At 37.2% G+C, this 23,854-nt stretch overlaps 3 protein-coding genes across 3 annotated transcripts; 1 reads left to right on the top strand and 2 right to left on the bottom strand.

The window, feature by feature from the left end:
* Positions 1 to 528: 528 nt before the first annotated feature.
* Positions 529 to 4,225, bottom strand: sod1 (superoxide dismutase 1, soluble). Its single transcript, XM_056247748.1, has 5 exons — positions 4,079 to 4,225; positions 2,502 to 2,598; positions 2,218 to 2,287; positions 986 to 1,103; positions 529 to 890 (listed from the first exon to the last, which is right to left on the bottom strand). The coding sequence occupies exons 1-5, from the start codon at positions 4,148 to 4,150 to the stop codon at positions 783 to 785; spliced, it is 465 nt and encodes a 154-aa protein (XP_056103723.1). The 5' UTR covers positions 4,151 to 4,225; the 3' UTR covers positions 529 to 782.
* A 1,321-nt stretch (positions 4,226 to 5,546) lies between these two features.
* Positions 5,547 to 17,683, bottom strand: scaf4a (SR-related CTD-associated factor 4a). The gene is made up of 20 exons (XM_056247710.1): positions 17,526 to 17,683; positions 15,484 to 15,567; positions 15,275 to 15,319; positions 15,035 to 15,196; positions 14,791 to 14,920; positions 13,882 to 14,024; positions 13,555 to 13,734; positions 12,616 to 12,704; positions 12,421 to 12,514; positions 12,149 to 12,301; positions 11,999 to 12,072; positions 9,825 to 10,015; positions 9,600 to 9,700; positions 9,375 to 9,488; positions 7,498 to 7,654; positions 7,314 to 7,417; positions 7,075 to 7,228; positions 6,876 to 6,956; positions 6,663 to 6,749; positions 5,547 to 6,467 (listed from the first exon to the last, which is right to left on the bottom strand). The coding sequence occupies exons 1-20, from the start codon at positions 17,553 to 17,555 to the stop codon at positions 5,614 to 5,616; spliced, it is 3,027 nt and encodes a 1,008-aa protein (XP_056103685.1). The 5' UTR covers positions 17,556 to 17,683; the 3' UTR covers positions 5,547 to 5,613.
* Positions 17,684 to 21,488: 3,805 nt separating this feature from the next.
* LOC130082833 (UDP-glucuronosyltransferase 2A3-like) lies at positions 21,489 to 23,484 on the top strand. Its single transcript, XM_056247728.1, has 2 exons — positions 21,489 to 21,676; positions 21,814 to 23,484. The coding sequence occupies exon 2, from the start codon at positions 21,819 to 21,821 to the stop codon at positions 23,415 to 23,417; it is 1,599 nt and encodes a 532-aa protein (XP_056103703.1). The 5' UTR covers positions 21,489 to 21,676; positions 21,814 to 21,818; the 3' UTR covers positions 23,418 to 23,484.
* The last annotated feature ends 370 nt before the right edge of the window (positions 23,485 to 23,854 follow it).

The raw sequence follows: 23,854 nt of genomic DNA, 5'->3' as shown, positions 1-23,854 counted from the left end.
TGACCTTTCTTGGTTCCAGACCAGTCAAACCAGTTACACTTTCACTAATAAACATTTCCCATGTTGACCACGGCTTCCAAAATACCATAATATCAAAAGAGAATATCCTTCCAAGCAGCTTTCAAACTTTAATTTTCTTATAGCTAAAAAACACTTCAGGATTTTGAGAAACATAATTTCATATTTCAACACAGAAACAGAAGTGTTACTTTATTTTTATATACTATTGTAGTATTTATTATTTTGAATTAGCTTAGTTTTATACTTTTTAGTTGTTTTAATTTTAAGTTTGTAGATTTATGTGCTTGTCATTTTTATTAGGATTTTATATTTCTATTTAGCTTTAATTTAAATTTTAGCTTAAGTAATTTTAGTACTTCAATTTAAATATTTTTCCAACTTTATTTCAGTTACCAAAAATGATTAGATTACAACACGGACCAGAATCAGGTTTAATAATATACCCACGATATTTATTTTTACCATCATACAGCCCATAAATTTAGTTCATAAAGACACACACACATATCCAGCCTGATCAACGTTTATTGAATAAAGCAGAAAGAGGAAATGAACATCACTTTGTAGTTGAAAGAATGGAGAAGGGTCCCACATAGAAATGTACAGGAAAAATGGCTTTGTGTGGGGCTAAAGTACAATACTTTAAGCATTAACTTGCTAAAAATAGAGATGTATTCGTCAGTTTACTGTGCTTAAGTGCTAGCATTGATCCACATTGGTCACTAATATTTCCAAGATGGCTCTTCGATTAGAGCTGGACTCTACTCCGTGATGCCTATAACACCACAGGCCAGACGACCTCCAGCGTTGCCAGTTTTCGAACTTTCGTCATTGCCTCCCTTACCCAAGTCATCCTCCTTCTCATGGATCTACAGCAGAAAAATACATAAAGTCTAATGTTGAACAGACAGTTATTGCCATTAGATGTACCGCTGATTATAAAACCACAGAGTTGTTTTCTTACCACCATGGTCCTCCCTATGATGGAGTGTTGCCCTGACAGGGTCAGCATTTTATCCACAATGTCAATTTTTGCAACCCCACTTTCACCAGCTGTCACATTACCAAGGTCTCCGACATGTCTATGAGACACAAAATATTACAATCAAGACACATATCTCCTAGCACACAGCTGCTTGAAATTATACAGAAAAGATACTGCATGCAGAATCATGCGTTTCAATTCTGGCTGCACAACACCTGGAAATAACTAGCATTGTGATTTTGTTTCCATACAATATATATTGTGATATGAAAAAATACAGAAATCTTCATTCTAGAACGATTGGGGTGATTTTGAAGCGGAGTGTATCTGCACAGAAAATTAATAAAAAGCTGAAAAATGACATTTTTACTCTGAAGAGAGCCAACAGAAACCAAAGACCGGCAACCCACAGATGGGTTTCACTTTTTTTGTGTGCGTGACAGAACCATATCCTTAAGGGCTTAAAGAGTTGGGAAAAACAAGAAAAATATGGATGTTCACACTTGGATATATTCTTTAAAAATCTTAAACCTCTTTAAGTAACATTAAAGTTAACAGAGCTTAAAAGAAAAATCTCTTCTTGCGTTTTCACAGGCCACATTCCCACTGTTTTTGACCCATTCAATATAAATATAAAATAATTATTATGATAGTATTTAAAAAATATATATATATTATTTATATACAGGAGTTATTTTCAGAGGACAGTAAATATACTGCTATACAAGCAGCACATTGACTACTCTGAAATATTTCCAAGTTTCATTTCTATAGTATTGTTCCTTGAGAAGATAAACTAAAATGTTTGCTGAAATGTGAGGGGTGTACTCATTTTCGTGAGATACTGTATACAAGTCAAAACAAGAAATATCTTGTAATAACACTACTGCACAGTACAATATAATGCTCTTAAAAGGACTTGTTTTTCACAGCTCAGGACAGTCACTTATGAAGGGTTTCCCATCAGGAAATCAGCATTTTCATAATGTGATTTAATGTGGATCAAGAATGATCAGCCATATTTATAGCTCAGGCGATTGGTTCAAAAACTGAGCAACCAGCATTGAGATGAATAAGAAAGCTAACAGACAGATTACTTTATTATACCTGAATCCCATATAATGTGAGACTATTAAGGAAGCAAGTAATTTGAGGGATTTATGCAAATCTGACAACTTTGGTCATGCCATACAGCACATTGATAAACTCACCTGGCACTATCAGTAGGTCCACCGTGATTTTGTTTGTGAGGGTTGAAGTGCGGACCTGCACTGATGCAGCCTGCGATTAACAGAGGAAACTAAATCTTAGTCTGTGTTCATGTGTAGATTTTCTGGTTGCTGAACCCCACTCAATAAGAAAATAAAGACATCTAAATCAAGACCAGTGGCATTTTTTTAAATTATCATTATCAGTCGATAAGTTGTTGTTTGGCCAGTGTGTCAGAAGCATGACTTTTATTTTGAAATCACAAATTATTAGTAATGGTGCTTACCGTTTGTGTTGTCTCCAAAAGCATGGACATGGAAACCATGCTTTCCTGCAGCAAGGCCAGTGATTTCACCTGAGAGCTTCACTGGAGACGTGTCACTCTAAAACACACAGATCACTCGTCTGGTCAATGGTGGTTTCTAGGGGTATAACGATACCCTCATGTCACGATTCGATACATATCACGATACTGAACTCACGATACGATATTTTTGCGATACTCCAAGACATATGATAAAAGGTTAACAAAAAATATACTGTTGATTAAAACAAGACTTGGTGCTTGTAACACAAGGACAATGGTGACACCAGAATAAAAATATTGATGATTCTGAAGCTGAAAATACAGATTTATTATAGACGAATATTCTTGCACTCTTTCACTGGCTAGATATATTTAAAATAATGTAGGCCACTTTTTACTGGTAACATAAGACATTTAGCATTATCAGTACCCAAAAATAATCCCCCATTGCATTATTATACAATATAATCAACATTATGTATAGTAGTTTAATGTAGTACTGACACTAAAAGTCTGAATTTTTAAATTTATTTCTCACACAGTAAATTTTTATTTTGGGGGAACTATCCACGATACATATTGTTGTCACTATCCACGATACGTATTGTTGCATTTTTGTATTGCGATATATTGTGGCACGATATATTGTTACACCCCGGTTTCATATCACTTCAGAAAAGAAACATTTACTGCTTGACATGATGAAGATACATGCTGCTAACAACTCCAAGGTCATGGGTTTGATTCAGGAAATGGTCAAATGTATACCTGAAATGCAATGAAAGATAAACAAAGCCTCTGGCAAATGCTTAAATGTAAATTTGACAATGATACATGAAATGAAGATGAAACTTCATAGTGTGAATGTTAAATCACAGTGCAAGTCATACTATAATAAATATGAGCAGTTTGAAGTTATGCCAGCATTTGATGTGTGCTGTGATCTCCGTCCTGTTTGGCAAAATTGACAGCAAACGGAGATAGAGCATGACTCAGCAAACCTTTCCCTTCTAGTTATTTCATGAGACTTTTTCAATTACACAACTTCCGGCCACTAAACGCCTCTATACGCCCGCCAAAGTCCCAATTTCAGGTGGAAACGCATATGGTTATAATTTGCATGCATGCGTTTATGAAGAAAAAAATATTAGTATGCACGTGCACGGGGGCGCAAATGAAACGTAGAGCTGCCACCGTATCAAAGGTCATTACTGAGCTCAGCTGCATTTAACGTGTGCTTTAACGATTGTAATGCATTTATAGAATCATCAGTCAAAAAGTGAATCACATTACAGGCCATTGTAGTTCATTATCAGGTTTGGCCATCAAAATGTGCATGGAATCAGCAAAGCGAATCCCGTGCAACCGCATATTACGCCAATGTTACGCTAATCTCACAGTAATGCACGGTTAACTCTTAAATCTCACTTGTAACGTTAGAGTTTATGAAATGCAATGTGCGTGGTTTCGGGCTAGGTTAACTCGCTGTGAGCGCTGCAGCTCTCCATAACACACGCCGTGGAAAAAACACACACAATTATTATTTTTTTTTTTACCTCTTGCTCGAAATAAACGGTTCCGATTACTTCCCCGGTACCTTTTAGGACACAAACAGCCTTTTTCGCCATGTTGCCTTTGGATTATGCAAACTGTGAAGTTGTGAGAGTGAAATAAACCGACATAAGAGAGGAGGCGCGTATGTCGATCTGACCAATCAGAAGGCTGAACGGATTGGTGGCCGCTGATTCGGTCAAATACTGGCGTGTCATACAGTCAAAGTGACGTAAATGTCTAATACGCCACAATAGTATGCATCTTTTTGTTTTAATGAAATAAATTAATCAATACCTCATTTCAATTAAATCGTCTGAGAACAAATACGCTTTAAAACATTATGCTTGCAATTCATTTCCTGTTTTTAGTGACATATTGTAATTCTCAAAACGTCATTACTTCAATTTTATATTGCTTTTAACTCGTTTTTCATTTTCGGCTTTGTTTTATTCCATCGTTATTTGTTAATCTGTATATTTCTGAGCATTAATCTAATTTTAAAAAAAGTTTCAAAAATGGAGAAAAATGTCTTCTAGATGTATTATAATGCATCACATGTGCTACATATAATAAAAGCAAGTCGCCTACATAAAACATTTATGGTGACTGTTTGTAAATTATACCATACCAACTTTAAAAATCCTATAGGTATTATGCTCATATGGAAGATATTGCAATAGACAAATCACATGGCTGTCACATTGACCTTGACATATGGTCACAAGCTGTCCTCTAATTTCACAGTCATGACCCATTCATATAGATATAGATGTTCTATTGAACCCTTAACAAATGGTTCAGGAATAGTGTCACATGCTAAATTCACAGTTCAGGGGAAATCTGGTTGTATAGGGCAAAAAGCACAGCAAACTGATCCGTTTATTCATGATTCGTTTTAAACTTGATAACCTTACTACTAGTTGTCCGAAGTATTTATAAAATCACCAGGCTAAATGTTAAAATAGATTGAAACAACTTGAATATAAGTCAGTTCATTCATTTGGTATGAAAATATTTTATTAAAACCACCTCCCTATCGCTGAAATATTTGGAGTTCTTATCTCCAAAACTTAAAAATTATAAAAACATCTTGTGTTTTTTGTTGCAAACATTAAGTTAAAAACATTACAGCAAAAGGGTCTTAATATCTTCTTTTAGTCAATGTTTCCATTATTGAAACACAACAGGGATATCATTGTAATGAAAACAAAACACACACACAAAAAAAACTGCCAGTCAAAATCTACAAATATTATTTGAGTAATGTTAGCATATTTACAGCAAAACCATTAATCGATTCTTTTCCTTATCTTCAGTTTTAATACAACATTCAAGCTTCATTGAGGTGGTACAATAAATTCACATGGCAACGCTCCACGTTTGCCAAATGACGCTTTATAAAGTCTGAAAAACTTGGTTTGTGATGAAGAACCAAGCATCCTATGCATATGCATCCCACAACAGTTTCTAGCCAGCAGTATTTAAGATTAGCACTGACATGGAAGAAGCTCACATGGTCTTGTTTAAAAAGAGGCCTCTATGACTCTTCTTTATGTGTTTGTTCAGCAGATTTGTTTTCTGCTAAAGGTTCTGAGGCTTTTGAGTCTGCTATGGCTGCAGTGGAAGGTGCTGGAACATCTGGCTTGGCTTCAGGTTCTTTAGTAGAGTTTGCACTGGGCTCGTTGGTATTCGCTGCAAGTCTCTCATTGGGTTCCTCGTTGGAGAGACTCAGTCGATCGAGTCTATCGTCTCGGTCCCATCGTGTGCTTCTCTCTCTGCTCCCTGCGGACCGCCTGGTCCGTTCTTCACCATCCCGCCCTTTATCACGATCCCTCTCTCCGTCCGGACTTCTCCTCCAGTCCCTGCGTTCCCTCTCTCTGTCCCACCCGCTTTGTTTTTCCGGCTCCTCGTGCCAGCCTCCAAATCTTTCACGGCTGTCTGGCCTCTCCCCGCCACGACCCTCGCCGAAAGGGCGCCGCCCTCCGTACCAGTCCGGTTCTCGATCTCTGCCCCTTCCTAACCCGGTACGCTCGCCTCTGAACGGCCTCGCCTCGTGATCATTCGGCCCGTCTGGTCTGGGTCCGCTCGGCCTCATAAAGGGAGGTCCGGGAGGGGGGAATGGGCCCCTCATACCATGTGGAGGGGGCGGCATGCCGAAGGCCCCAGGTGGTGGCTCGCGGTGCATCATCTGAGGTGGACCCCTGGGTGGCATCATCTGTGGGGGGATGGGTGGCATACCAGGGCGAGGAGGTGGAATAGGGAAGCGCTGCATGTGTGGGGGCGGCATCCCTGGGGGCCGCTGGAGAGGCATCATACCCGGCCTTGAACCTAGAAGACCTGGAGGAGACTGCATGCCCATCCCTGGTGGACCTCCAGGAGGCACTTGGTTTCCTGAGGAGCAAATATTTGGGATTAGTAATTTTTTAACATAAATGAATGAATTTATTCAGCAAGAATAAACTAAATTGCTCAAAAGTGATAGTAAAGACATTTATCTTTTGAACTTTCTATTCATCAAAGAATCCTGAAAAAATATTATCACTGTTTATGTATCACCGTGTGTTAAACATAGATGCTAAAACCCACCTGAGTTGAACCCATCTGTTCCATCACTGTTGATTCTTGGGCCCATACCTGCTGGATCGTTCGAAAGGTCTTCAACTGAGCTGCCAACTACAGGAATTAAAGAGGAAAAATCAGCTCAGTGTTACTGTCAAGATGGGAAATTCAAAGAAACTAAACAGGTTTGCTGGTTAAGACTATAAAATTAGATAGGGTGTATAACATAAGGCCGGCTACCTGGAGGCATGCCGATCCCTGCTGTAGGTGGAGGAGGCCCAGTGGCACCCAGAGGAGGCATGGCACCCGGGGGGAGAAATCCTGAAACAAAGAATGTGTGTTACAAACTGGGCACAATACTTCTCCAAAAACAAAACACCTATCCTTAATACATATTTAAATTAAACTTTGATCAACATCATCACTAGTTCTATTGTACCTGGTGGCATCTGCATGGGGTTAAAGCCTGGCCGAATGAAGGGACCCGGGGGTGGGGGAACCCCAGGTGGGAATGAGGGGGGTGGGATGTTCATGGGTCCTGAGAATCCTGGAGGTGGGACACCAACTGCTCCCATTGGCTGGACAGGAGGAACCTGAGGTTGAACGAAAAAGGAAAAATGAATAAAAAAGGACCAAACCCAAATCTTTAGGAAAAGGAACCAGGGCATTATAAATTACCTGCATAGGTACTACAGTTGAAGTCTCCTCTACTTTTCCCACCTCAGGTCTGCCATTCTGTGACTCTTCAGCTTTCTCTAGCTCAATCTGAGAGCCCCTCCACTCTGTAAATGGACAAACCATATGATATAAAGCATTCTTAATGCCTAGAGGAATTACATTACCAATAAGTTCCAATATTTACCTGGTGCAAGAGTATCAGGGTCCAGCATCCCTCCTTCTCTGAACACATCCAGGTCCTCCATCTTTGCCTTGGACCATGGTACGTAGGTTACACCCAATTCCACATCCCAATACTGCTTGAACTCAGCCTTAATGCCCTTATTCAGAGCCCAGGCAATCTGGAGAAATATAGTGATGCAATGAGTTAGAAAATATTAATATGATACATTTTCATACATACTACTGTTCCAAAGTTTGGGGTCAGTAAGATTTTATTTAAAGAAATTAAAACTGTATGACACTAAAAGTATATATATATATATATATATATATATATATATATATATTCTATTAAAAAAATCGATTTATCTAGGAATCCTGAAAAAAAGTATCACTGTTTACACAAAAATATTAAGCAGCCAACTGTTTTCAACATTGATCACAATAAGAAATGTTTTTGAGCACCAAATCAGCATATTAGAACGATCATGATCATGTGACACAGACTGTTTTCATCCACCTATTTTTATGCACATTCTGGGATACTGCATAAAAAAGCTGGATGGAAACGCGAAAATGCACATAAATTCTAAAAATGTGCATTAAAAACGTATGCGCTCAATTGAGTTGGATAAACTTTTTATCCAATAAGAAAACATGCGCATAAACTGCGATAGAAACACATTTACCGAATGATTTCCTCGATGAGCATCAAAAAAGACGAGACTTTGAGATGGGACAGCATAACTGGACTAACCAGCGGACAGTTCTCATTGCACAGCATCTGAAATTCGGCTCACTGGATAAAAACTGTTCTTTATTCGCAATTGTTTTATGCAATATTCCAATTTTGCGCACAAGTTAAATTCGCAATTATGGATGGAAACATAGCTACTGAAAACTGAAGTAATGATGCTGAAAATTTAGCTTTGCATCAGCAATAAATTACATTTTTAAATAAAGAGCAATATTTCACAGTTTTTACAGTATTGCTGATCAAATAAATGCAGACTTGGTGAGTATAAGAAACTTAATTTTCAAAAATCCATACTGACCCCAAACTTTTCAACGTTATTGTACATTTTGTGGTGAACTATACTTTATTCACTGTTACTAGAAAGACAATGCTTCAGAAGCTCTAGATAGAATATCTCTCTAAATGATCAACTATAATAAAGTTCTACTTTGACATTGACAATTTTAACCAAAAAAATGGAAATTATAATTATCTTTCAATCACTTTTTTTTTCACTCTTCTAAGAATACAGTCCTGGTCAGATTTATTGACACTCTTGGTAAATATGAACAAAGAAAAATAGCCTGTAAAAATAAATCTGCAGTTAATCCTTTTGACCTTCTATTTAAAAAAAAAATATATATATATATATATATATATATCACAAAAATCTAACCTTTCATTGAAGTAAAACAATTGAAAATTGGAGGAAAAATCTCATTATGAAATAAATGTTTTTCTCTAATACACATTGGCCATAATCAATGGCACCCTTTTATTCAATACTTTTTGCAACCTCCTTTTGCCAAGATAACAGCTCTGAGTCTTCTTCTATAACGCCTGATGAGTTTGGAGAACACCTGACAAGAGATCAGAGACCATTCCTCTAATACATTATATTGTAATAATATTTCGCAATATTACTGTTTTTACTGTATTTTCGATCAAATAAATGCAGCCTTGGAGCCCACAAGTGTCTTCTTTTAAAAACACACAAAAAATCTTAAACAAAACATAAGAAAAAATATTATCGATATACATGCATATATAAATATTTTTACTTTATGTTTTTACATATTTATGCATTTTGATAATTTGTTTAAATAAACTACTTTTTTTTTTTTTTTTTTTATCAAATCTGTAATAAAATAATCATCTGATACCTTAATGGCTTTCTGGTTGACTTTGTATGGACCTCTGCTTAGTTTCTGCAGGGCTCGATAAGCATCCTGACGATGGATCATGACAATGTAGGCACAACCACGAGGAGGAATCATCTATCAAAATCAGACAAGATAAAATGAGACTTTAGCACAGAAATCAACTTTTTATGTTATGGAGAACTTAAATATGCTTAACATAAAACTCTAATTCTAAAAAAAACATACATTAATTGAATCTATCTGCCCAAACTCCTCTAGTAAACAGGCCACGTCCTGCTGCTGCGTCCTCTTATCCAGCTGACCCACCCATAGAGTTATACTGCACACTGAAAGAGAGTTACAAAATCTTACAGAAGAAGGTTCAGTACTGTTTTTCATACTTTATAATAGGCAAATACGCATAATCGGGACTGGACTGGAGGCTATAGCATTGAAAGTGGCCTTGCTTACCACTGAGAGTGTTATTCTTTATAGGAGGAAGGCCTTTCTGTCTTCGTTCCCTTTCCTTTTCTCTGTCTCTCCTTTCCTGTGACCGTGAGCGAGGTGATTGACGCCGCCGTTCTCGAGAACGGGAGCGAGATCGCCGATGCCGCATTCGTCTGGTGCGGGAATTGGATCGAGACCTCCTTCTTTTAGGAGACCTGAAACAAAACAAAAACATTTAGTCAGCGTAAATCAAAATTGAAAATTCTTGGTTTTTTTTTATGGAATATTGCAATATTATAAATGATTAATCAGTGCACTTTTTTTTTTATGGTCTCAAAATCTTCAAGCTAAATAAATTTCCCTCCCTCTTGCAGCACATCTTTTCTCTTATGATGCGTTTACTGGCACGAGGGCGAGACACCCTCCAGTCACTCACATGACCTCACAGCAATACAGGGTTCCTGCACACTTTTGAAAGTCAAATTTAAGGCTTTTTAAGACCTTTTTAAGACCTGAAGAAATCAAAATTAATACCATACATTAGGGCTGTGCAGTATTGACAAAAAAATATCTTGATATTTTCAACGTTTTGTTGATAATAATTAGATGATATTTTACTGATTGTGTTTTTGTACTGGTGCCATGGCTGGTTTAGGTCTGTGGTTGACAGCTGACTCACGAAGATATTCATATTTTTCATATTCTATGCAGTGGTCAGTTCACAGCAGTGACAGAAATTAATATTTTAATTAAGGGGCAATATTTGCCACCTTAAATTGATTTTTTCAGGGGCATTTTCACCTATATATGGAGATTTTTTCTAAACTTATTTAGAGTTATGCATCACCTCTAATGTCAAATACTATCATTCAAATTAAATTATACGGTAATTATACAATAATACTTAATTATATTATAATCATACAGTACCACTGTTACCAGTCAAATTAAATCATTCAATCAAAAATCCATCTTTGCAGTGCAGAGGTGACAGAAGCGGCATCAGAAGTGGCATTAATATATTTACACTCCATTTACAACTGCATAAATAAAGCTATGAGATATATATTTTTAAATCAATATTCAATATTTAAATATGAAATGATTTCTAATTTTAACATTTTATTTAAAGGGTACTTTAAATATGAAACCGCAGCGGCAAATCACTGTCTTAATAAGTGAGTTGAGGGAGTCAATCAACCGATTCGTTCAAACGGCTGATTCATTCGGGAAAGAAGCAAGTGATTCGTTCAAAACGCGGATTTCAGTCAAGAAATCATCGCTGTCGGTTGCATTGAGACTCTGCTACGGTTTCATTTTGAAATTATAGTCGGCGAAATAAAGGGAAAACAAACAATATTGACAATATTGTGTCTAAAAAGTAACTCAATGTTAACTTATTGTTAATTTAACTGTTGTACAACATAAATATCACACTTGGAATTGTGCACGGGAAAACGGCACTCTTTCTGATGTGATATTCTAATATAAGAACATAATATGATATGAATAATATAAGACAAAAACTAATTTGGGGACATAACAGTTACACTGCACACATCACGCAGTGAAAGCACGAGACAAATGCGATGTCAGCTCGCAGTGCCTCGTACATCGTTAAAACAATGATTACAATATCATAATAGACAATACACATCGCACACCATACGCACATAAAGAATGAACTTACAACTGAACTGACATTTACGACCTTTCTTCTCTTTCTCTCCTCTCGCGTGCAGGAGACAGTTATGCTGCCGCGACTCGCGAGTGACGCGAAATGTCACGTGAACTAGCAAATCCACAAAGATAGAATAATAAATAAATAAAAATACGTACGCTAATTAGATAGTTTTAATTTGGAAATCTTTTAGATATGTCTAAATCAAAGTGTCATCTAAAATTTAAGACCTTTCATAAGTAAAAATAAGACTTTATAAGACTTTTTATGGCCTTAAATTTTAAAAATCTAATTTAAGACTTTTTAAGACTTTTTAAGGATCCGCGGGAACCCTGCAATAGCAAACCACAACCATCCAATCAATTCCCCAGGGAATAAAAATCACAATAGGGAAGAAAAGACTATCACAACCTCCGCTTCATGCCGACTTTAATGTTGACACCAGAAAAAAAATGTGTTTTTCATAGAAGCACAATGTTATAAATTGTTTATTAGTTTAGTGATTTGTTGTACACACCTCGACCCTGAGCGCGACCTTGATGTTTTCCCATCGGGCAGAGGCCTGGCGGATGCATCTGAATTCATCATTTCCTGTGCCAAATGTTATCAAGGATTAGTATTAAATTCAACAGCAACTGTTAAGAACTCATTTTCTAAATCATTTTACCTGATGCTGATTTCCAGCCATGAGCTGATTGAAGGTGTCGTTCTGAGAAGGGAAAGCTGTGTGCGGCTGACCCATCAAAGGCATCATGCCTGGGTAGGGCTGAGAAGTCATAAGACCAAAGCCTTGGACCTGTCCATTTGAAGGTAGAACGACCTGAGCACAAAACAAATACAAACCAAAACATGACCGTGGATTTATTAAATGACATCAGCCCAAAATGAAATAGATTTCAGCCTAAAATGTTGCCTTATAAGAAGGCTAAAGTAATCTACCTGTTGTCGCTGTGATACAGTCATCATATGTTGTTGAAAGTGCTGCATCTGATTGGCTGGAGGAAATCCTGGGACGGTCTGCTCAGGAAATCCCCTGCAGAGACAGACGAAAGAAACTGAAAATTCTGCACAAAACTGAGCAGATGAGATACTGTTTATCACAGTTCAACATATAGTAAATGAGATGCTACTTGCATAGTAGATTGAACAGATGGCGTTTCATCCTTCTTGGCTTCCTCACCGCCTTCTGGCTCATCATCATAGTCAAAACGGTCCAGAAGTGTCTGAAAAAAAAAAGAGGAGGAAATAGAACGTCAATATCTTTACGCCCACTAGGAATGCACAACACAACATATTTCAAAAATAAATTAGGTTGGTTTTGGGGTCACCTGACTCTGTTCAGACACATTTCTTGGGCACATTGTAATTAAAGCACTGCCACACAAAATTATTATAAAAATACACTTATAAATAAATAAATAAATAAATAAAGATAATTTAAAAGAAAACTAACTTTAATATAATTAATATACACTATCGTTCACAAGTTTGGTAAACTGGTGAGAATTTTGAAAGTTTTTGAAAGAAGTCTCTTATGCTCACATTTATTTGATCAAAAATACAGCAAAAACAGTAATATTGTGAAAATTTATTACAATTTAAAATACCGATTTCACATTTTAAAATATATTTAAATAAATTGTATTCCTGAAAAGACAAAGCTGAATTCATGTCACACGATCTTTCAGAAATAATTTTGATATGCTGATTTGGTGAGAAACATTATTATTAATGTTTAAAACAGTTGTGCTGCATAATATTTTTGTGGAAACTGAGATAAAAAAAATTCTCAAAGGATTATTTAAGGAATCTGTAAAAATATCAGCATTTAATTGAAACAAAATAATGTACATATAAATGTATTTAATGTCACTTTTTAACAATTTAAATAATTTCCATTAAAAAATTTACTTTTTCAATGGTCTACATATATTGACAGAGACGCATGATTAGTTGGTTGTTGGATGACATGTCTTATAACCCATTCCTTCCACTGTGTTTTCAGATGAGCAGTACTGTCTGTTTTTTAAATACCCATGAGCAAGTTCAAAAACAACTGATCTGTTATTTCACCGTGTCAAAAGTGGCTTTCTTTTCCACAGGCTGTGGTGCGGGATGGGTGTGCTGATGTGTGAGGGTGGAAGAGGTGGCAGTCACAGCCTGGGCCTGTAGGTGGAGGTGACTCTTGTTATTGTCCACAGCTGGAGACTGAGGTTTCCCCGGCGGCTGAAAGTTCTGCAGAATCTGCTGAAGCTTCACAAAACAGCCAACATATGAATATCCCGACAGGATTGAAAAGATTTCATTTCTCATTTTTTATGCTGAAAACACAAGGTGTTCGAAGGTGTTCATGTGCAAACAACTGATATGCAGGAAATCCAGTGCATTCATTCAACTAACCTGCTGTCCTTGAGAAGACTGAATTAGTTGAGCAACAGCCGCAAAGGCATCTGAGGTCTGAAGCTGAGGCGCAGCTGCTGCAGCCGGGTTTGCCGTCGACACAGGATGAGCCTCTTGATCCCTCACGGGAGACTGTGGGGATGCTGCAGAAACACATCAATGATTAAGTTATTATATGTTAGTACAGTAGTGTGTGTTAACACTCACATACTTGTGAGCAAGTACAGCAAAACAAATTTCATACCTAACAAGCAGCACTAAAAATCACAGTGATTTTCATAATGTTGTAGAGGTCTGCACGGGCTTTAAACTGAAGCCCGAACCCAGCCCGAACCCGGCCAGTACCCGCGATCATTTAACCCGACCCGACCCGACAATTACATTTACATATTAAGCCCGAACCCGACCCGAACCCGAGGTCCATTCTGTTTCTCACAGCAAATACCATTTTTTCACGTCTGCTGTCTGTCTGTATTGTGACTGAAATAGCGCGCGAGAGCGGTAGCACATGCGCAAAACAGTTTTGTGATATAAATGATATGATAAAATAAAACAAATAATTTATAAAAATTATATTTATATATATATATATATATATATATATATATATATATCATTATCATTATATTTGAGAGAGAGAGCCTGTGTGTATGCACATATTGCACATCTGCGCACGTATGTAGCCTACTTTCTCTCTCTCGCGTGCCGGTCACCACAACACAGCAAGCAGGCAAAGCACACGGCACGCAAACTATATATAGCCTATTTAGTTTTTCTTAGTTAAACCCGAACCCGAGGCTGTTCATTAAACATTAACCCGAACCCGATCCAAAACCCGCACATTTTTCGGGACCCGTCGGGCTCGGGTCGGGTAGCAGACCTCTATAATGTTGCATATCAGTGTTTTACCCGCATCAGGGCCGCTGTCAAAGCCTGTTGAGCTGCTGGATCCAGCAGCCATGTCCAAGAGAGGCTGGATTACATCAATTTTAAACACCCCATTCTTCTGCCATAGGTTCAGCACTCTCACTATCTTACTCTGGAGAAGGAAGAGAAATATCATAAAGTGAGCATCCGATTCAAATCATTTAAACCACACAATGAGGGTACTGAACAAGGAGCTGTATAAAAAAAACATGGAAAATATTCTTACCCGATCTTCTGTGGGACACAAGCATAGATTCTCAAATGTCCCTGCAATGTTTTTGGTGAACCTGGGTCCAAACACATCTTTCTCTGCACCAAACTGATGCCGTGACTGTCTCACGATGGAATCCACCACGTAGAGCCCTGGAACTTTGTACTCAGGTTTGCACTGTGCACATAATAGCATTTAGTAAATGAATACAACCAACAATCATCCAATTCGAATTCAGTTCAGATGGGCACCTACCTTCTTTATGAATTTTTCGACAATTTGAACAACATGCTTGTATAACTGGAAGACACAAACAATTGAGAAAGGATTAAAGGGAAGGTTTTCAAATAAATGTTCAAGTATCTTTGACTAGGATGAGAAATCTCTGTGGTACCTGCACAAACACACACTTTATTATATTAAAACGCAACAGGCATTAGGTATCGGGTGTCTGTCAAACTTACTTTAATGGCTTTTATGGCAGATTTGGTGATAGAGATCATCTTGGCCCTTGAGATGGGAGGCTTGGTGTCCATCAAGGAGAACAGCTGCAATGAAGCCATAAAGTTAATGCATATATGATGCTAATAAGGGCTGAAGTAAAGGGTAGAGCATGGAAACTTGATTACTGGGTAATATAACACTGAAAGCTTAAGATTGCAGTCAAATGAGTGCAAGTAACCTATACTATAAGATGATGCACACTATACAATAATTTTTACACTAAACATGAAAAGTACTATGATATTGCTGTTTTTTTATGCCATGGTTTCCCCAACATAAAGCATAGTAGTTATACAATGACAGAGTGCCATGTAATTACCATGAATATGGTAATAATTTAGTACAGCACAGCAGTGTATCAAAGTAGCATGCTATTACCAACTGATTCAATCTATGTTTTTGTAAGGGATATGTTGCAAAATGATAAAACAAGTTTCACTTCTTAAAATGAACAGCTTTATTAGATTAACAGAACAGAAGGCCTTTCCATAATTTATGACACTTTTTACAAACACCGCACCATCGCATGGTTGCTTACAGACTTGCTATACTGAATTTCTTGTGGAGAGGAGGAAGCGTTTTAAAGCTTGCACTTTTATCAAAGTTAAAATACTTCACCGTATGTGTTAAGTAATTTGTACACTGATGATTTCCCTGGAAAACGTAACACTGTGGCATGAAATCACTTTCACAATGTTGTTTATAGAGTGCAACAGTCTGGTTCCGGAAGTAAAAATCCAATTAATTTTCTCTGTAGAGGAACTGATATTTAAAAATAGATCATAAGCGTTAAAATACATACCTACTGTAAGCTAAAAGGTTGTTAATCGATGATATATGTTTTTGTGTATGCCATCAGCCTGCATTATTTCAACTTATTTTTTAGGTTTTGAACTGCAGAATTCCTGGCGAAAAACTACATTACATTCTCGGCCACTTATTTCACATTGCAGCTGGTTGGTTTTGGTTCTGGTTCATCGCTTATAACTCGTTAAAACCACTATGGGAAATACTTCCAGAACCAAGGTTGCTAAAAAAGGTGGCAGTTTTGGGGCGGGACTAACGATTTGGCTGACCAATAACACACAAAAGAGTGTGTGGGAAAACATGCATGAACACATTCATTGTTTTGGCAGTTCAGTTTGATGTGTTTGGTGTACAAATTACAAACTTCACCAATAAATAGGCTTAATATATATATAAAAAAAAACACTTTTAACTTTAAACCGTTACACTGAATAAATGCCCATATTTACATTAACAACCTTGTTGAACTACAGTAGGCGGAGGTCTGACTTCTTAAAGGACCAGTAACGATTTTTTTTTTTTAAAGACAAGAAAAGATAGGAAATTGTCGTTTACAACTATATTTTCACTGTTTTCGGTGCAAAAACTTCAGAATTAAGAAAGCATTAAGAAAATGCTGCTAATTGTCCATTATTAACAATAGTTATGTCTTTGGTGGGACATAATTTTGCATAATTTAACTATTTCCGCCCACAATTGTTTATCTCGACTATCAGCGAGCAATGCAAAGTTACAAAAAGACTTAACTGTGACAGGTTATAGGTATTCCCTGAATGAACTCATGGCAGAGGAACTAACGTACATAGACACTGTGCGCAGACTGTAAACAACACGAGCACTAGTTTGTGTGACATCTCATAACATTAGTACAGAGGTGCATTCATACATGTTAGATCCGGCGTACAATAGCATAAACTAACATGTAAAGTGGCCAATTGCAGATCACGCTGTCTATTATGATTTTAGGACTGTTATTATGACGTTCAAAAGTATCGTAATAGACATATCAAAGCATTTACACTAACATTTACGAAAGGACGGTTTCGTATGATATGCTAGATTCAACCTGGAAGCATGCAACTGCGCATTTTAAACACTGAGGCCTTCATCTGGCTTGGGCCGTTGCAACACATTGAACGCTTGTCCTCAACAAACCGCCATTTTACTGCGGTTTCATCTTATTGAACACACACACCTCATGATTAAAAGCGTTGACGGCATCCATGGTGTCCCGTCTCTGCTTTGCAGTCGCTTTCTCCGGTAAAATCAGAAATATGTCTGGTACTGTCCTCCAGCAGGCCGCCCCAACATGTCCGCCCCTGGCAGCAGACAGCTCGGACTCGGAGTCGGCGCGGTGCTCGCGGTGCAGGATGGGATTGGAAAATTGTTGTTGCGAAGAACGGCCACTAGATGACGCTGAAAGCACGCATGGAAAATCCAGAGTAAAAATCGTATTAATTTTGCACCGATTGATTTTATAATATATATTTATAATATAAATATCTTTTCATAGATGTCGGCTACACGTAATAGTTAAAATTTAATTAACAGAAACATAAATATACAAAAATGGCTTTAAAACCAAACACTGAAATTATATTTGCATGGTAAATGCATACTGCTAAATTGTGCTAATGCATGTGTTATTACGGTACGCAAGCAACATAAGCATAATTTTCACCATATTTATAAACCAGTTGATGTTAAATTCACTGGACGAGATCTACTGTAGATTTAATGCTAAATGTAGACACGGCTAATTCTTATAAACTTTTGTGCATTAGGCCTATTGTTTTTTTTCCAACATGTTAAAGAATAAAATTAGCTTAAATTACCCTATATGACCTGCAATAAAATATGAACACATATATCCGATTAACCAATCAGCATGAAGGACCTCTATACGTATTACTGCGCAACACCATTTGATATTCAAAACTGGATGCATTATGCATTTCAGCAAAAACTGTTTATTGTGTTAATACGAGGTATGAGTGACTCCTGCTGGCGTCATTCACTTTTAATTTTGATGCCACACCCTTCCCAGGTAAAAAAAAAAAAAAAAAACCAAAAAAAAAACCTTCCCAGTTGACATGCAGGTGTAAAAAATTATTCTCATGCGGAAGGTAAGTTGATGTGCGTGTGGAAGACCACAGTTCACGTTACGAAGTGTAGAGGGATTACTATTAAAAGTTGAATGTTTCAGGTATTTATTATTAAAAGTTTTCAGTTTTACGGTAGGCTAGCATGTTCATCGAGAACATGTAGCCTACAGTTCAGCCCTACTGTTTAATAACGCTCGCGTTGTACGGTTTAATAAGGCGCTGTGATGCGAAAAGGTCTGGGAGACGGAAAACGAACGTTTTTGTTATCATGTTAATCTGCATATGTGTGATGAAATAGCCTACATATTGTGTCCAAATGTGTAAAAAAGAAAAGAAAAAAAAAGGACAGCGCATGAAAACACTTCCTACTTGAGCTCTGTCAGATGAGGGCATGAGGCATTACATAACGCTACTCTTGCCGTTTACTGTCAATGTCAGAGACTATTTTTCCGTGGAAAGATGGAATTGAATGATTTTAATTAAAAAAAAGTAACATATTAATAAATATAGGCCTAGGTCTTTTCGGCTTTAAAATTGAATAGTAACCGTTTTGAGTAGCCTATCGCTTACGTAAATCCTGTGTTCCTATTATTATAATAACCATGAAAAAAAAGATGGTTTGACTACACTGGTTTATCAAACCTTTGTGTTTAAATGCTGCTCGTTATTATTTTCAAATGCTGGAGGCTGCCTGATGTTCACCCACCACCCTTGACAGTGTGGATAAAACTGATGATTCAGTCCCTCTTTTGTGAGCAACTGCATTCACTTAAAACTTGCTAGAGGTCTTGTAATAGGAAACAGTTGAGTTTCTATGAAGATCCTTTAAAATTAAAAAAGAAAAGAAAAAGATTGAGAAAGCTTTGAATGTGTTCATGACAAAGCATTATGTCTGTCGAGAGCCTTCCCTGACCACCTTGTGCTAAAAATGTTTCGCCAAACCAAACGTCCTTTGTTTATTAAAATTCCCTATCAGAAATAAAACAAAGGAAAGTACACGACCATTCAAAAGTTTAGGGTTGGGAAGTTTTTCTTCGTGTTTTTGAAAAATGCCTCTTTTGCTCACCAAGGCTGCATTTATTCTTTCAGGATTCATTGATGAAAAGAAAGTTCAAAAGAACAGCATGTATTTGAAATAGAAATCCTTTGTTACATTATAAAAGGCTTTACTGACCTTTTTGAAATTAATGCATCCTTGCTGTGAATACAAGTAATAATCTTTTTTAAATTATTACTGACCCCAAACCTAAGCCTAACACAGGTTCAGTGTAACTGTATGTACTCATCCACAAAACTACTGTAACTCCAACAGAGGGAATAATTTTGTTGAAGACCATTTTTTTCAAGTTTTTTGTCAAGTTTTTATTTATGTGAATTGTCAAACATTTAAAATGTTCCCATTAATCTCAGTGTCAGTGATAAGCAGGTAAATAATGAGGAGATTACAATGCCCTTTCTTTCATTTAAGTATTCAAATGCCCTTTTAATGTTGATAAACAGTATTTATGACATGGGTTGGATGGTCATGTCATGGTCCTCTAAAACTAATGGCTTCCATCCAAGAGTGACATCATGCAGCTAAAACAGATTACTGCCTCTGGCTGTTTGGTTTTCTCACTGCCATTGTTTTAGGAAGAAGGAAATAGTGATATCCAGAGAAAGTGTCCAGCTTTATTTGATTTACTTTGCATGTCTAAGTGACCGAAGAACATTGTGTAAGACCGTGCAATGTAAACCATAACTCTTGGCATCACATTCTTGGCATTGTGTTTTGCTCCAAACGTTTTAAAGTTGACAATAAATAAAAAAAAAAATGGGGATTTAAAAACAAAATGCACTCATACAACCGTTGAGGGACAAAACACTGCTTATGAATCTCTATGTTGCCATGGCATATCTGAGTAAGCTTGCTATTTTGTTGTTGCACTGACATCTCGGGGAATGGGTGCACACAGAATTTCCAGGTTGGGATATCGAAGTATAGTATGCATCCCTTCTTTGTGAAATAATTCTCCTCTGTGACCAATTCTTAGATTTAGCTGTTCCTTTGTGAGGGATTTCTTTTATTATGGGTTTGGGGGCTCTGTGTTTACCTATCCTTCAGAAATAGAGTTTATGACCTTCATAAAATAGTCTAGACCAAAAGGAATAGTTTACTAAAGCTTAACCCTGTAAAGCCTGACATATGAAATAGTATTAAGAATAATCTGATTTTCTTTAAAATATAGCAGTTTATTGAACCTTTAGACAAATATAAAAAATAGTGAATATGGAGCTCATACTTGATTTTATTCAATTTTAGGCCCAAACTGAGCAAAAATGTGAAATTTGTTACAGTTGCTGACCTTAATATGGCAAAAACGTAAGATGACATTCTGATAGCTTGTAATATAAATCATTGAGATCTTTATAAGAGTATAGCAACTATAAAATGCATAGAAATATCATCATCTTTTAATAATCTCTCAGTAAGATATTTAAATGCCTAGTTTTATGATCAAGAGTAAAATCAAGAAAGATTTCACAGCAAAAAAGGCACGTTGTTTTTAGACAACTTGCCCCAATCTGATTGTGCTTTCTTTTGGCTTTTTTTTTTTTTTTTTTTGATGACAGAGACAGTATAGAGAGGATGACCCTAAATTATTAGAGTGAACTTCCACCACCACATGAGCAGCATGCCTGAGCACGTGCAACTGCTAGGCCACTTCTCGAACAAGCTAGTGTTATTTTTTACTATCATTCATTGTGTCACCACCTTTTCATCCTTTTCTTCTTTCAACTTTGATTCACACTTTATCCTGAGGGCCAGCAGATATTTCCATCAGTCCTGTCTCCACTTGTACAGCTTTCTCCTAAAGTAAGAATTTAGGATGCAGGTAATGTGTTTGAAATTATGTGTAAGTGTTTGTCTGCATGCATTTTCCAATAACTTGTGGTTACATAAAGATGATTGACATTAGGTGACACTTTAGTTGGGTATTTCTGAGTGTTCTGGTACACTCCAAACTTTTGAACTGTATCAATATGACTGCAACAGTCCAAAAGTGCTATAGAAAAAAATATGTCTGAGTGCACCTTAAACCATATGCAGTGTCTGCATGTTAATTATTGATTTGAATGTTAATAATTTAAGTGGACTTTGTAAAATCTTAGTAAAGGGCAGAATTTGAACTCAGTGGCTCAGATGAATGGAGCTGGAATGAGCAAGTGTTTGTCTTTCACTCATGCATGAACGATTAAGGTAAGAATCTTCAGTTAGTTAGTCAGTAACAATTTAGTTGTGTTAGTTTTGCACATGAATGATTTCAGTGTTCAAAAACCTTTTGTGAGTGCAAATGAGAAATATTAATATTTTGTTTTATTTAACTTTTTGGTCAGGTACAATGAAGTCACTTTCAAATCAGTCGCATTTCATTATTGGATTATTTTTGGCCTTGTCTATTATCACCCTGAGCTGCAGCGGGGGTAAAGTTCTAGTGTATCCTGTCGATGGAAGCCACTGGGTCAATATGAAAGTCCTGATCGAAGAGATGCACTCCAGGGGCCACAACATCACCGTGATCCGACCCAAATCCAGCTGGTACATCACGGAAAAGTCCCCTCTCTACACTTCCATCACAATCCCAGATGAGACAAATACATTTGAGAACTTTTTTGAAGAGTATTTAGAGAAAGTGATGGAGATAGAGAGAGGCGATGCTTCTAAACTGTCATTCTTGCAGCTCCAGGTTGATTTGTTCACAATGCTGTCAAAAGCACATTATATTTCATGTAAAATGGTCTCAGCCATTTTAGAAGATAAGACACTCGTGAAAAGACTTCAGAATGAACGATACGACCTGGTGCTCACCGATCCTGCCATAGCAGGCGGGGTGTTTTTAGCTCATTATCTAAAACTCCCTCTTGTTCTCAATGTACGATGGATCACCAGTGGTGAAGGACATTTTGCTATAGCACCATCTCCGATGTCTTATGTACCTTTACCAGGCACTGGTCATACAGATAAAATGAGCTTCACTCAAAGGGTTAAAAATGTTTTATTTCAAAGCTTTATTTTCTTCCAGAACAGATTCGTGGTGGGTCCACATTATGATGCACTAATAGAGAAGTATTTTGATTACAAAACGAACATTGTTAGCCTCATTCAAGCTGCTGATATCTGGCTCATGAGGGTTGATTTTGTCTTCGAGTTTCCGAGACCAACCATGCCAAATGTTGTTTACATGGGTGGATTTCAATGCAAACCTTCCAAGCCTCTTCCTGGTGATCTGGAAGCATTTGTGCAGAGCTCAGGAGACCACGGTTTTATTATTATGTCTTTGGGAACACTTGTTAAAAGCCTCCCCGCCGACATGGCGAACGATATAGCGGCCGCTTTTGCTAGTCTACCTCAAAAAGTCATCTGGAGACATCTTGGAGATCGGCCATCTACAGTGGGCAACAATACTCTAATTGTGGACTGGATGCCGCAGAATGACCTCCTGGGACATTCCAAGATCAGAGCCTTCGTAGCCCACGGAGGAACCAATGGAGTGCAGGAGGCCATATACCATGGGGTACCGGTCCTGGGTATTCCTTTGTTCTTTGACCAGTTTGACAACTTATTACGTGTTCAGGAGAAAGGAGTAGGAAAGATACTTAAGTTGTCAGAGCTCAGTGGCCATGCTTTTGGACAAGCCCTACGGGAATTGCTCGGTGACACCTCCTACAAGAGAAACATGCAGAGACTCTCAGATCTCCACAGGGACCAGCCGATGAAGCCTTTGGACTCAGCCATCTTCTGGATCGAGTATGTGATCAGAAATAAAGGTGCGACTCACCTGCGCTCCGAGTTCTACAAGATGCCATGGTACTCGTACTATTCTGTAGATGTGTTTTTGGTTCTTTTCACTGTCGTTGCTGTGTTTGTGCTTTCTGTAGTTGCAATAATCAGACATGTGTGTTATAAAACATGCTGTAAACGAAAAATGAAAAATGATTGATGCTATCTAGATGATTTTTATACTAAGATTTGCAAAAAGGATTACATTAAAGGATTTACTGATACCATTGCCTTATGATTATATCATGTCAAATACATTTTAAATATGTTGCAAAATTTCTTTACACAAAGTTTTAAAACTGTTTTTAGAGGTGACAAATGCATATTTAATTTATATTTATAAAAAACTACTGACAAACCTCATAATGTGTATCTTTAACTACCTTGCTGAAAGATCCAGCATGAATTCTATGTTGGTCCAGGCTGGTTTATGCTGTGGTTAGAGCTGAATAGTGCTGGTTTAGCTGGTGGACCAGCATAATGCTGTTCTCAAGAAAAAAATGAGCTGATATAACTGGTCTACCAGCAACCAGGATCCCATGCTTGTCACAGCATTAAAACAGGTATATCTTGTGCTGGTGACCAGAAATGCTGGAT

Source organism: Rhinichthys klamathensis, unplaced genomic scaffold (assembly GCF_029890125.1).
Source record: "Rhinichthys klamathensis goyatoka isolate OS25496 unplaced genomic scaffold, OSU_Roscu_1.1 h1tg000050l_1, whole genome shotgun sequence".
In the NCBI taxonomy this organism is placed as follows: domain Eukaryota; kingdom Metazoa; phylum Chordata; class Actinopteri; order Cypriniformes; family Leuciscidae; genus Rhinichthys; species Rhinichthys klamathensis.
The sequence above is the reverse complement of the archived record's forward strand: the minus strand, read 5'-3'. Positions and strand labels throughout refer to the sequence as shown.

Bases quoted from the DNA above. Each gene is read 5' to 3' on its own strand.
- sod1 (XM_056247748.1), bottom strand. From the start codon at position 4,150: ATGGCGAAAAAGGCTGTTTGTGTCCTAAAAGGTACCGGGGAAGTAATC. The intron at 2,288-2,501 runs GTAAGCACCATT...TGTTAATCGCAG, and splicing joins TTTTGGAGACAACACAAACG to GCTGCATCAGTGCAGGTCCG. The intron at 891-985 runs GTAAGAAAACAA...TTTCTGCTGTAG, and splicing joins TCATAGGGAGGACCATGGTG to ATCCATGAGAAGGAGGATGA.
- scaf4a (XM_056247710.1), bottom strand. From the start codon at position 17,555: ATGGATGCCGTCAACGCTTTTAATCATGAG. The intron at 13,735-13,881 runs GTTAGTTGAATG...TGTTTTGTGAAG, and splicing joins AGTCTTCTCAAGGACAGCAG to CTTCAGCAGATTCTGCAGAA. The intron at 9,489-9,599 runs GTATGTTTTTTT...TGATTTTGATAG, and splicing joins GGCAGATAGATTCAATTAAT to ATGATTCCTCCTCGTGGTTG.
- LOC130082833 (XM_056247728.1), top strand. From the start codon at position 21,819: ATGAAGTCACTTTCAAATCAGTCGCATTTCATTATTGGATTATTTTTG.